At 40.5% G+C, this 13,294-nt stretch overlaps 1 protein-coding gene across 6 annotated transcripts in view; it reads left to right on the plus strand.

Annotated features, from left to right (window-relative positions):
* Positions 1-13,294, plus strand: part of NT5C2 (5'-nucleotidase, cytosolic II) — a 105,087-nt gene that overhangs the window by 89,522 nt on the left and 2,271 nt on the right. For 4 of the 6 annotated variants that reach the window (XM_081228511.1, XM_081228512.1, XM_081228513.1 and 1 more), the window contains 11 exons: positions 2,741-2,832; positions 3,001-3,058; positions 4,064-4,157; positions 4,805-4,858; positions 7,271-7,354; positions 8,378-8,419; positions 9,888-9,995; positions 10,273-10,339; positions 11,047-11,217; positions 12,929-12,980; positions 13,097-13,157. In XM_081228511.1, the coding sequence (XP_081084637.1) occupies positions 2,741-2,832; positions 3,001-3,058; positions 4,064-4,157; positions 4,805-4,858; positions 7,271-7,354; positions 8,378-8,419; positions 9,888-9,995; positions 10,273-10,339; positions 11,047-11,217; positions 12,929-12,980; positions 13,097-13,157 (883 nt within the window). Of the gene's footprint in view, positions 1-2,740; positions 2,833-3,000; positions 3,059-3,203; positions 3,368-4,063; positions 4,158-4,804; positions 4,859-7,270; positions 7,355-8,377; positions 8,420-9,887; positions 9,996-10,272; positions 10,340-11,046; positions 11,218-12,928; positions 12,981-13,096; positions 13,158-13,294 lie in introns of those variants that run through there. The other 2 variants (XM_081228516.1, XM_081228515.1) reach the window with 2 other exon arrangements.

Here is a 13,294-nt window from a genome sequence, read left to right on the forward strand (position 1 = left end):
AAGCGTATCATTACTGTTCCCTTCTGCCTTAATTTTCATTATAGAAAATCTTGGAAGGCTAGAAGATATGCTATTCCATAAAGTTATTCTTTATTGGGAACACTTATTTCAGAAGGGTGACTAAGACAGGGAGCTAATGTGATTTTATATCCCTAACTAGAGTTTATGCCATTTGTAGTTAACAAACACAAGCAGGAATTTACCCAAGTTATTCTGAGTATGAACTTTAAATTTGGTGTCCTTTTTTCAAAATAGTTAATCTTCATATTTTACTGTGAGGACTGTGCATTTTTATATTTTAGTTTTTCTCCCTTTTTGTTTCTCTGTAATATGTATATATTTTAAACATCTTTATTGGAGTATAATTGCTTTACAATGGTGTGTTAGTTTCTGCTTTATAACAGAGTGAATCAGCTATACATATACATATACCCCCATATCTCCTCCCTCTTGCGTCTCCCTCCCACCCTCCCTATCCCACCCTTATATATACTCTCTGTAATATTTTTATACTATTAATACTATCCCCTTCCTCTTGTTGCAGTGTTTTATTTCACTCTTCAAGGTTCTCATGCATCTCTAACTTCTGTTTTTTTCACTGGCATTTTCTTTTAAACTCTGAATATCCTCCGTGGATCTAGTCTCAGTCTGCTCTTCTTTCTCTGCACTCTTAAGTGGCCTCTTCTGCTCTAATAGTCTTCCTGACTTCATTTATTACCTGTGCAGAGATGATCCCAGCTATCTCTCAAGTTTGAATCTCTATTTTAAGTTCTTGACCTTTGTTTCTAATTGCCTGTAAAAATGTTTACTTTTAGATTAACATATCCAAAATAGAATTCCTCTTATATCTACTTTTTATCTAGTTTTCATGATTCTGTTTATGGTACCACCATCCTCTCAGAGACACCTTAGTGTGAGCAGCATCATCTTTGGCTCTTAGGTTCCTCATCTACCACATCCGATAAGTTACCTCGTCTTGTTCATTTTACCTTGGCAATCTCTCTTGAATAATTCTCTTTAATTTCCTTTGCACCCACTCTAGGACATGCCCCTCCTGCTCTCAACTGGACTACTACAGTAATCCCCTAACTGACTTCCCAGGCCTCTGTCTCTGTGTCAGTTAGTTTTTGCTGCATAATAAAGTACTTCAAAACGTACTGGCTTAAAACAATGGCCATTTGATTTAGCTCAAAATTCTGAGAGTCAGCTGGGCAATTCTGGGATTGTTCAGCTGATCTAGAATGGCCTCACTCACATGTCTGGCAGTTGGCAGCCTGTTGACTGGGGCACCTCATTTCTACATGTAACCTTTTATCCTCCAGCAGGTTATCTCACTCTCATTCACATAGCAGTCTCAGAGTTCCAAGTGCAGCAAGAGTAGGAAAGCCCCAATACACAAGTGTTTTCCAAGTCTCTGCTTGGATCCCATTTGCTGCCATTCAAGCCTGTATTCAAGGATGGAGAAACAGACTGAGCCTCTTAATAAGAAAAACTGCAAAGTCACATTACAAAAGGATAGGAAGAATTTGTAGCCATTTTTGCAACACATCACATTTCTTCCTCGGTTTTATCCTAAAGCTCCTACTAATTTAATATTTTTACAGTTCAGCTCTGATGGTTTTATCCTTCTGCTTAAAAACTGTTGGTGGGGACTTCCCTGGTGGCGCAGTGGTTAAGAATCGCCTACCAGTGCAGGGGACACGGGTTTGAGCCCTGGTCCAGGAAGATCCCACATGCTGTGGAGCAGCTACGCCATGCGCCACAGCTACTGAGCCTGCACTCTAGAGCCCGTGAGCCACAACTACGGAGCCTGCGTGCCACAACTACTGAAGCCCGTGCGCCTGGAGTCCGTGCTCTGCAACAAGAGAAGCCACCACAATGAGAAGCCCACGCACTGCAACGAAGAGTAGCCCCCGCTCGCGGCAACTAGAGAAAAGCCTGCAGGCAGCAACAAAGACCCAATGCAGCCAAAAAAAACCCCCAAAACTGTCAGTGGCACTGTTGCCCCTGAATGAAGTACAAAAACAATAGCATAATTGCCTCAATTCGACTTTCTAGCTTTATTTTTCTCTGTTCCCTTTTCTCAGACTAGTTTCTGGATTCGTCTGTCTAGCTTTCAAGGGCCAGCTCATATGCTACCATTTTCATGAATTCTTCCAAGATTTTCCTCTCCACATTCCCACATTCATTTCTCTCTACCCCTTAAGTTGAAATGGTCTCCCCTGCTTCGGTTTTCTCATAGCTCTTCGCACCTTGCTTGTAGTTGTGATTTTTTTACCTTGCTGTAATTATCTGTGTATGTGACTCACCTCCCTTGCCAGACTGAGAACTTTTTAGGGGCTGGAACCAAGCTTCTTCCTTTTCAGAGCTACCCATGTGTTTTTTGGGTTTTTTAAATATTTACTTATTAATTTTTTTGGTTGCGCCAGGTCTTGGTTGCAGCACAGGGACTCCTTAGTTGCAGCTCCAGGGCTCCTTAGTTGTGGCATGCGAACCCTTACTTAGTTGCAGTGTGCATGTGGAATGTAGTTCCCCGACCAGGGATAGAACCCAGGCACCCTGTATTGGGAGCACGGAGTCCTGTCCACTGCGCCACCAGGGAAGTCCTGCCATGTGTATTATTTGGAACCCTGCCTTGCACATAGCCACCAAAATATCTGAATAAATTTTTGAATGATGAATATGTCTCAGTTATAATGTTATTTTTGAATGTCAGTTAATGTAAAATTTTTTCTTTCAGACCAGAAACTAGAGAGCAGTATCCAAATAAATTTATTCAGCGAGATGACACTGAAAGATTTTACATTCTGAACACACTGTTCAACCTACCAGGTAGACTCATTCTATGCTTATATATTATGTATTCTATGCTTATTCTATGCTTATATATACTGACGCCTTCCCTTCTTTCCATGATCGTTTGTCTTTGCGCAAGGACATAATGAAACAAATTTCATTATCTCACTTCTAGCTTATGAATATCTATTCTTCATTTTTCAGAGACCTACCTGTTGGCCTGCCTAGTAGATTTTTTTACTAATTGTCCCAGATATACCAGGTATGTATATACTATAATTTTCTTTTTCCAATTGATTTTTTTTAAAAATTAATGTACAGGGTTTTAGAGAACTGGCCACTGCAGGTCTCTTCTGCTTTTCTGAAGTGAATTTAGTGCTAGTGAAAGATGCCACATTGCCAGCCTGAGAGATGGAACAGCACCAGCAGCTCCATGCAGGCTCTCACCTCCCACACGGCCCTCTCCTTGCCAGTGTGCTGCAGCCATGTTTGGAAGGGACCACTTCTGATTGGCTTCTCCTGGGAATGAAGACGGCCAGCAGAGGTGCTAATTGTGACAACTGAGTGGGAGGTTTGTGTGATGACTATCTGTCCAAGCAGAATTGCACTAAAACCCCCCAACTCATTTCACAGCAGCTACCCAGGAGCCATTCAGGGATGGTAATGTAGTTTCATTCCCAGGCCCAGCAAGATTTAATTAAGTAGTAAATACTGTTTATCCTCCCCGAAGTAAAATTTTGCTTAAGTCTTAAAAAAGTTATCCTTTCCTTTCTAGGGAGAATTGTAAGTTCAGCCGTATGTGCCAGAGTTTGCCAACTTCTTATCCTCTTTAGGCCTTATCCACTTCAAGGCACTAAATTTGGTGGAGCACTAAGTCACTAAGACAAACAGAAAATAGACGATACCTTAGTACCTCGAGACGACGTCAGAAAAGTGAGGGTGGAGAGAACCTAAATTACCAATTTTAAATGTTTCTTTGATGGGAACCTGTTTCTTAAAAGTGATAAAGGACCTGATACTTTTGGAACTGGCCTTTTAGCTTCCATTCAGTATATTCTTCTACCACTTTGCATCTGTTCGCAGTTATTGTATTCCATTGAACACTGTAGTCATCTCTGGTGGTCAAAATGGGTTTTCATTAGGGAGTAATTATTTTCCAAATTAGCCACACGGCCTTTATTATGTGACAGTGGAACCTTTGGGTCCCCTGGGCAATGCTTGATATTCATTTTGGATTCCCTGTCATGTTCTTTTTATCTTTCTCTAGCTGTGAAACCGGATTTAAAGATGGGGACCTCTTCATGTCTTACCGGAGTATGTTCCAGGATGTAAGAGATGCAGTTGACTGGGTTCATTACAAGGTACCTAGGAGCTGCTGCTTCACCTGCTCACTGCCTGGCATGTGTTTTCTATGGTCTGACATTAACTTTCCAAGTGCAAATAGAGCAGAATTGTTCATCTGTTTAAAAAAAAGGGGGTGGGGGGATCTGCCTCTGGTGATAGCTGTCTAGAATACTTCTGTCCTTGTCTTTGGCTGTCCTGCTTACAGAGGTAATGCCGGTCTTTCCTCAGTGGTGGTGCTTGGCTTCTAGATCTTATTTCAGTTTGCATTTCCCAGACTTACTGGAAGAGATTTTAGCATTAGGATTATACTTACCATATCCTTTCGGGATGACTGTGGTCCATTTGTTTTTTCCAAATACCTCCCACTTGGCCAATAACATTAACTAAGTAATATTATGTTTACATTTATTATAAATTGTGCTGAATAAAATATAAAATGCCTTTTGATTTCTGGTTTAAAATAAAAATAGTTTTATATTTTAAATACATTTTGGAGGTGGAGTTGCAGCACATCACATCTGCCACTTTATCCTGGCCTTGTTTAGTTTATCTGCTTTTCTGGAAATACTTAAGAAATGCATTTAGGCTGACAGTAGTCACAGTTTTTATAATAAACTTAAAAATTGATTTTGTTCTCTTCTTCCTTCCTTTTTTCTTTCTCTAGGGTTCCCTTAAGGAAAAGACAGTTGAAAATCTTGAGAAGTATGTAGTCAAAGATGTAAGTAATAAAGGGAAAAATAGATGTGCATGATAGCTTCCTTTACCTATTAGGGAAATTAATAACAAGCTTATTTATAATGAAGTGGACAAGAGAAGATATTTCTGTCGTAGCAGTTTAACACACTCCGAGTATAATCACCAAGAGTTTTCAGCCGGAGCATGGGTTTTAGTTTTTCTTGTTTGTTGTTAGGCAAGAAGACCCAGTATTTCATTTGTCCTTTTAGCTCTAATTACAATAACAGCAGCTAGAGTGGTTTCTTTGCGCACATCACTGTGCTAAGTGATTACATTCATTATCCCATTTAATCTTCCATATAACTGTGAGTTAGTTACTGTTACCTCTGCTTTATAGATGAAGAGACTGGGGACTTAAACAACTTGCCCAAGTTCATACAGTTAATAAGTAGTAAAGCCAAAATCACACCTAAATGTATCCTGAATCATAACCACAGCACCAGATCATCTAAAAAATGTACATATGGGGCTTCCCTGGTGACGCAGTGGTTGAGAGTCTGCCTGCCGATGCACGGGACACGGGTTCGTGCCCCGGTCCGGGAAGATCCCACATGCCGCGGAGCGGCTGGGCCCGTGAGCCATGGCCGCTGAGCCTGCGCATCTGGAGCCTGTGCTCCGCAATGGGAGAGGCCACAACAGTGAGAGGCCCGCGTACCGCAAAAAAAAAAAAAAAAGTACATATGTGTGACTATTATTTAAATTGTCTTTAACCTATAAACAGGGAATAATGAGGAAAGCTTTAAAATACTTAAAATGACATTAGTGGAAAACCTAATAAAATTTTTAAATATCTGTAGTTTAGTTAAAAGCATTGTGCCAATGTTAATTTCTTAGTTTTGATCTTTTTTTTTTTTTTTTTTTTGCGGTACGTGGGCCTCTCACTGTTGTGGCCTCTCCCGTTGCGGAGCACAGGCTCCAGATGCTCAGGCTCAATGGCCATGGCTCAGGGGCCCAGCCGCTCCGCGGCATGTGGGATCTTCCCAGACCGGGGCACGAACCCGTGTCCCCTGCATCGACAGGCAGACTCTCAACCACTGCGCCACCAGGGAAGCCCAGTTTTGATCATTATACTGGGGTTAAGATGTTAATATTAAGGGAAGCTGGATAAAGAATATATAGAAACCCTCTGTACTATTTTCACAACTTTTCTGTAAGTCTGAAATGATTTCAAAATAAAAAGTACACACAGACGCACACAGCACTGAGATGAGATACTTCTTCCTTTTCTTACAGAGTAAAAGTAGAATGCAATTATTTTCTCAAAGTTCTTTGGTAAAGATTTCTTATTGTTTTCATTTTTTGTACCTCCTATTTCCCGTCCACTCCCACTCCCATGATTGTTGTTTCAAGAAAGAACACTGAGGGGTTCAGGAGGATTTAAGTGAAGGAAGCTATTTACTGTGAGAGAAGGAAAGGCTGTTTTTCTTTCTGGTCACATCAGGAGTTAGAATTTCCTCATGTATCTGCAGGTGGGTCTGGACATTTCTAGGTTGCATCATGACACATCATGTCACTTCTGCAAGGTGTTTCATAAAATAAAAGTATAGACAGTGAAGCCGTATCTAATACTCTCCATAGAGTATTTAGCTGGTGATGTTTAAAAATCAGCTTCTCCTCATCTCTAACACACTTAATTCACTTACTTTTAGAGATTATGAGGTAATTTAAACTCGTTCCTGAGGCAGACATAATGAGGAAGTTAGAGATATGTTTTTAATAGGCATATAATCATTTATATATTTTATATATAAATCTATTATATATACACCATGTATATACTACATCTATGATACTTAATTCATGCATAGTGACAATGTGGTCTTCTAAATGCAAAATTCTGAAACCAACCAACCAACCAACCATCCCTTAAAGGGCATCCCCTATTCCTATTTCAGTGGACAAAAGTCCAGTGTTTAACTACTCCACAGTGTAAATGAATATATACAGATGGTCCCCAACTTAAGAGTTTCTGACTTTACGATGGTGTGAAAGCAATACACATTCAGTAGAAACTGTAGGTGGAATTTTGAATTTTGCTCTTTTCCCAGCTAGTGATATGCCCTACGATACTCTCGTGATGCTGGGCAGCAGCAGTGAGCTACAGCTCCCAGTCAGCCATGCGATCACAGGGGTAGACAACTGATAACATCCATTCTACTTTTCATTTTCAGTACAGTATTCAATAAATTACATGAGATATTCAACCACTTTATTATAAAATAGGCTTTGTGTTCGATGATTTTGCCCAGCTGTAGGCCAGTGTATGTTCTCAGCACGTTTAAGGTAGGCTTGGCTAGCTGTCATGTTTGGTGTATTATTGGGACATAACCCCAACATAAGCGGAGGAATATCTGTGTGCTTTAGTGTTTCGCTCATCATCATAATTATATTTCAGGGAAAACTGCCTTTGCTTCTAAGCCGGATGAAGGAAGTAGGGAAAGTATTTCTTGCCACCAACAGTGACTATAAATACACAGACGTAAGTGCTTAATATTCATATTTGTTTATTTATACAAAGGAATTATTTTGGACTAAAGAACTGTGACTATAATGAGGAAGATAGTTTATTAAGTGAGGGTATTTTATTGCCATTTCATTTTGAAAGCAGAATGAAGAAAGCAAAAATATATAGCATACATCAGAGTGGTTCTCAAATTTTTCTAAATATTTCTTTTGACTATTTTCCCTGATTACAGTTGGCTACTTGAAGGTTTTCTCTTAGGGGTTATTTAAAACATTTGTGCTGATTAAAATGTCTTTGTTGTCTCTTTGTGCTTCATTTCTAAAACTTGAGAAGTTACACCCTTTCTTATTGCACATGTGTACATACGTGCCCTCCCTGCTGTTGGGAGCCAGACAGAAATAGATGGTGCTAAGGTGTTGTGACTCTTAGCCATCAAAATTTACTACCTCTTAACTTAAAAAAATTTTTTGCCATGATTAAAGCATATAGAAAAGATGATTTAACTCCTTATCGTGTTACTTTTGCTAAGACAGTTACAAGTTCCCAGTACTAGCAAGAAGCTCAGCACTCCCCAATCCTCTTTATGTAAAATGTTGATTTAGAAATTTGGTGATTTGGAGTAAGCAAGTAAGTTGGCTTGGTTGGTCTAGGAACAGTAGTAAGAGGGCCAAGGTATATTATTTCCATGTGAGTCATTAGTTATCTCTACACCCTTATCTCAGATACCCCTTACCTCCAAATATGTGTTCCAGTCCACTAGAAGAACTGGATAGGAATATATGGATGTGAATGTGTACAAAAAAATCTAGAAGTCTGTGTTCTACTGAGAATGTCAGCTTGCATTTGTTTGCTATGATGAAGCATTCATTTCTGGCTTCCACTGCCATGATTTCATAAACTTTAGAGGAAACAAGAATGTGATGAATCTTGTATTGAAAAAGACATGTCTTATAAAAAGCTTGTGTGTGATTTATTTAGGTGTCATATATCTCTTGCAGAAGTAGTATATGGACCTTATGTTGGATTTTTTTTTTCCAGAAAATTATGACTTACCTGTTTGATTTCCCACATGGCCCCAAGGTACTCTATGTAACTTAATAGACTGTTGCTTTAGTAACAATGAATGCATTTAATATCCTGGAATGTTGAGGGTAAGGAATTGGTCAGGAGCCATTCAGAAATCTTCATTAATATTAGAAGTAATGTCGGGCTTCCCTGGTGGCACAGTGGTTAAGAATCCGCCTGCCAATGCAGGGGACACAGGTTCGAGCCCTGGTCCGGGAAGATCCCACATGCCGCGGAGCAGCTAAGCCCGTGTGCCACAACTACTGAGCCTGCGCTCTAGAGCCCGTGCGCCACAACTACTGAAGCCTGCGCGCCTAGAGCCCATGCTCCGCAACAAGAGAAGCCACGGCAATGAGAAGCCCGTGCACCACAGCAAAGAGTAGCCCCCTCTTCCCGCAACTAGAGAAAGCCTGTGCACAGCACTGAAGACCCAGTGCAGCCAAAAATAAATAAATACATAAGTAAATAAATAAATATTTTTTAAAAAGTAGTAGTAATGCCAGGAGTTAGTGTAATTTAAAGTTGCTAGCAGTTTGAAAACTTGGTAGACAGAAATAAGAGCAATTCGTGTGGTACTTAGTAGGATGAGATCAGAATAATTCTATGCCCAAGAAATTTTATACAGAATTGTTACATTTGTATGGCAAATAAAGGAATTTTCAGGTTGAAGAAGATAATGTAATTAAAAGAAACAGAGAAAATGTATATATTCTTGCCAACGTCTAGATTCTGCCGTTAGTTATTGCTGAGTTCTGTGCCAAAAGAACAGCTAACCTTGATACTTAGCAGAGAAGTCTTCATTCCTGTAGTGTGGCCATATTTAGATTTAAGGAATACTCATTGCGATTTAGTCACTAAGCTTCTTTGAATAAATGTCATAAATAACTGTTTTGAGATCACCTAAAAGCAGAGTAATGCACTGCTCTTTGGCTTGACCTTAAAAGGTTAATGCCATGATTCCAGTTCAGGATGGAAGTAATGTTAATGGGCATACCTTCTACATTAGTGCTGATTAGCCTGCCACATAAGCCAAAAACCAGTGTGTACCTGGAACCATCATTCTGAGAACATAACCGATGAAATCTGCTAATAATAGTTCCACGTCAGTTGTATACTTCAGTTCTGATGCTAATCTGCCTCTTACATATTTGTTTTGCAACTCTCCTTAGCCCCTTTGAGCCTCTTATAGCCCATTTTTAGAGTGTGAGCACACTTTCTTTCATACATTATATTGCTTGAAATAAATTAATAAGTAGGTGAAATGATTTAAAATATAGAGGTTAGAGTCATTACTTATATTTTTACTTTGCCTGCTTCCAAAAGGATGTGGCTTATAGTAAGCCACAATATGTTTTTAATAAAATAGTGGGATTTTTCTAGTCATACTTAGTATTTCTACATTCCTTTCATCTGATTGAGATGAAACATGAGTGCTTTAAGGTTAGGAGTGATGTTTCGGCTTTTGCTGTTTCTCCCTTTTCAGCCTGGGAGCTCCCACCGACCATGGCAGTCCTACTTTGACCTGATCTTGGTGGACGCACGGAAACCACTCTTTTTTGGAGAAGGCACAGTACTGCGTCAGGTGGATACTGTAAGTTGAGAGGAAGGTCTATCTGCGAGCAATGACCCTTCATGTTCCTCCTTTCCCCACTCCTACTCTCCCTAAGGAAACAGGTATTTTTAACTTATTAGCCATATCTCTCTTGAAGTTAATCTAAGAGTTTTGGTCTTAATCGATATAGCAAATTAATTCAAATGAATATAATTCAAAAGTGACATTCATTTGGCTGCCTAGCCAAGTAGCATTTTGGGGTGGAGATTGTGATAGAAGGATAAAGCATTACGAAGTCCATATTCTTTTCTCACAGAAAACTGGCAAGCTGAAGATTGGTACCTACACGGGCCCCTTGCAGCATGGCATTGTCTACTCTGGGGGTGAGTCACAGACTTCCCTTTATTTAGTGTAAGTCTTTGCTCAGACCTGAAAGCTTTGGTGTCCTCCTGGCACAGTGCCACATATACTCTTCAGAATTCTAAAGATGTCATCTCCTGATGGTAAACACCTCAGTCACCTACTAATAAGAGTCAGGGAGAAAGGTTTTGAGAAGTGGTCAGTATGTCCTAGTGAACCTTTGATTTTCACTAAAAGGATCAGCTTTTTCCAATCCTCCTTTTGCCTATTTGAGGCATTTTCTCAGTGTCTGGAATCATGTCGGGTGGTTCCCAAGGGGTCCTCTAGGGGTTTTTAGGAGCCCCTGTGGACACAGATGTGTATTTTGTTGGAATGAGAAGCAGTGGAACAAAGCCAACCTAATGGCAGATCTGTGATGAGAAATGGCAGTGGTCCTTTGAAGGGTTATGTTCCCTAAAGCTGAGACGTGTAGTTTTGTTGCTCTTGTGTTTGGTGATCAAGAGCTCTGGTGAGCACAGTGGAGCTAAAGGCCTTGTCTTAGAGGCACTAAAGAGGTTGATGAAAAAAGACAATGGTGAGTCTTTAAGAAAGGTATGCCCTTTTTTTAGTGTGTTCCTCACATAGTTAAAAGAATAAAATTAATCTGTATTTAATGGTTATGGTACTTGGCACGCTGGTTTTTAATATGGAGACATTTATTGTTATCTCATTGTTCGTTCCATTGTTTCAGGTTCATCTGATACAATCTGTGATCTGTTGGGAGCCAAGGGCAAAGACATTTTATATATCGGAGATCACATTTTTGGGGACATTTTAAAATCAAAGAAACGGCAAGGGTGGCGAACTTTTTTGGTGATTCCTGAACTTGCACAGGAGCTGCATGTCTGGACTGATAAGAGTTGTAAGGAGCCATTATTCTTACTTTATAAATCTTTGACGTAGCTAGTTTATATCTGAATGCCCAGCTAGGAATCAGTCCTCCTTGATGAACCATTACTTTGTATGCAGGGGGTCAGAGGTGGTCAAAAGATGGGCCCTTCTATTTGGATACCTCCTTCTCATATAGCCAGATATTTCACAGAAGTCCAGAATTTTGAGAGGTTATCTTGTTCAGCCTTCTTCTTGAATCCCTTTAAAGTTTAGAATATTACTGGTCTGAGTTATGTTACAGTAGCAACTGAAAGTGAACTCTGCTTACCTCTGTAGTCCCTTATTTGTTCAACCATGCCTGCTAGTTCCAGTCTCTCTGCTACCAGCCCATATCTGTGATTCTGGGGCATTGATGGCTCTGAGTGCTGATCACCTGGTATTTATTTGCTCTTCGGAGAAGTAGAGAATGAGGCATTCTCTGAACTGAGCTATACTCTGCACTGAATTGAGCTTTGACCCTAGTTATGTAAAGATGTTTGACACACACAAGTTCTCCAGCCAGTCCTAGCTGGCATCACTCACAGTGTGGTGGAAGGTCCTGCCTCTGGAAACTCAGCCTGCCTCAGGTAGTGACCCTGGCTCCACCACTTACTATCTTCAGCCCTCAGGCAGGTTACTGAAACACCCTGTGCCTTAGTATCCTCAAATGTGAAAATGAGGGTAACACCTTCTCTCATAATGCTGCTGAGACTTATCTGAGGCAGTGCCTGCATAAAGGAGATAGAAGTAACAACCCTTCTCAACCGAGGCTCCTCATCTGAACCACAGAACAGACAAAATGATTTGAATGACTCTCGGTTCTCCCCAAGATGGTAGATAAAGATTTGTTACATACAGTGGATACAGATAAAGAAGATTTGTTATATACAGTGGATACATCATGGCTTGATTCTCGTTGGGGAACCCAGATTGAGAAAGGCTAGAACACACAGAAAGCATGCAACGTATAGTGGCTGTTGCTATTGTTTGTACTTCGTGGTGGGATTTTCTGGCTAGACTTTCATCTACGTTTTCAACTTTCTACCTGCAGAATTTTAGAAATCTGGTTGATTTGGTTCTGTTTTCTGGACTTGTGACTCATTCTTTTATCTAAAGATGGAACCGTTAACACTTGCTTTGTTGACACACCTGAGATGGGGTATGAATTGGCACTTTATAAGCTCAGAATCAGCATCCAGTTAGGAAAGTTGTATGTAGTGGGTGGTTTTAAGTAGGAGGAAAGGCAGTTAAAGAGGAAATGCTGGCGTCATCTGCTGCCAGATTCCAAGCAGTGTCCGTGGGTCTTCCCGAAGGTGGGGGAAGGAGGTCATTTTACACACTCACCTATAGCTTTACTTTTCAGTCATATCTGCAGCCTTTTACTTTAGTTTTAGCAACAGTTAAAAACTAGATGATTTTTGATTTACTTAAAACATTTTCCTTGGGCCTCCCTGGTGGCGCAGTGGTTGAGAGTCCGCCTGCCGATGCAGGGGATACGGGTTCGTGCCCCGGTCTGGGAGGATCCCATATGCCGCGGAGCGGCTGGGCCCGTGAGCCATGGCCGATGGGCCTGCGCGTCCGGAGCCTGTGCTCCGCAACGGGAGAGGCCACAACAGTGAGAGGCCCGCATACCGCAAAAAGAAAAAAAAAAAAAAAAAAAAAAAAAAAAAAAAAAACATTTTCCTTTTCCTTCCCAACTTCAGCACTTTTCGAAGAGCTTCAGAGCTTGGATATTTTCTTGGCTGAACTCTACAAGTAAGTTTCCGAACCCTAAAAATTTCTCCCCTAAAAACCATCTACCTCCTCAGGAGTCACTCAGATGTAAGAGACGTCCTTTCTGGAGATTTTCACTGGATTTTTCTTGTCTCCAGGCACCTTGACAGCAGCAGCAATGAGCGCCCAGACATTAGCTCCATCCAGAGACGTATTAAGGTATCCAAGTGGGATTTGGGAGAAAACTTTGAAAATAAACTTTAAGTGATTTCTGTATTTCTGATATTATACAGGGAGTGGCACATAGCCAGTGTTCAGTAAATACTTATGGAATGAGCTGAGCCTTAATCTTGTTC

This window comes from Mesoplodon bidens (assembly GCF_964165515.1).
Source record: "Mesoplodon bidens genome assembly, chromosome: 1".
NCBI lineage: Eukaryota > Metazoa > Chordata > Mammalia > Artiodactyla > Ziphiidae > Mesoplodon > Mesoplodon bidens.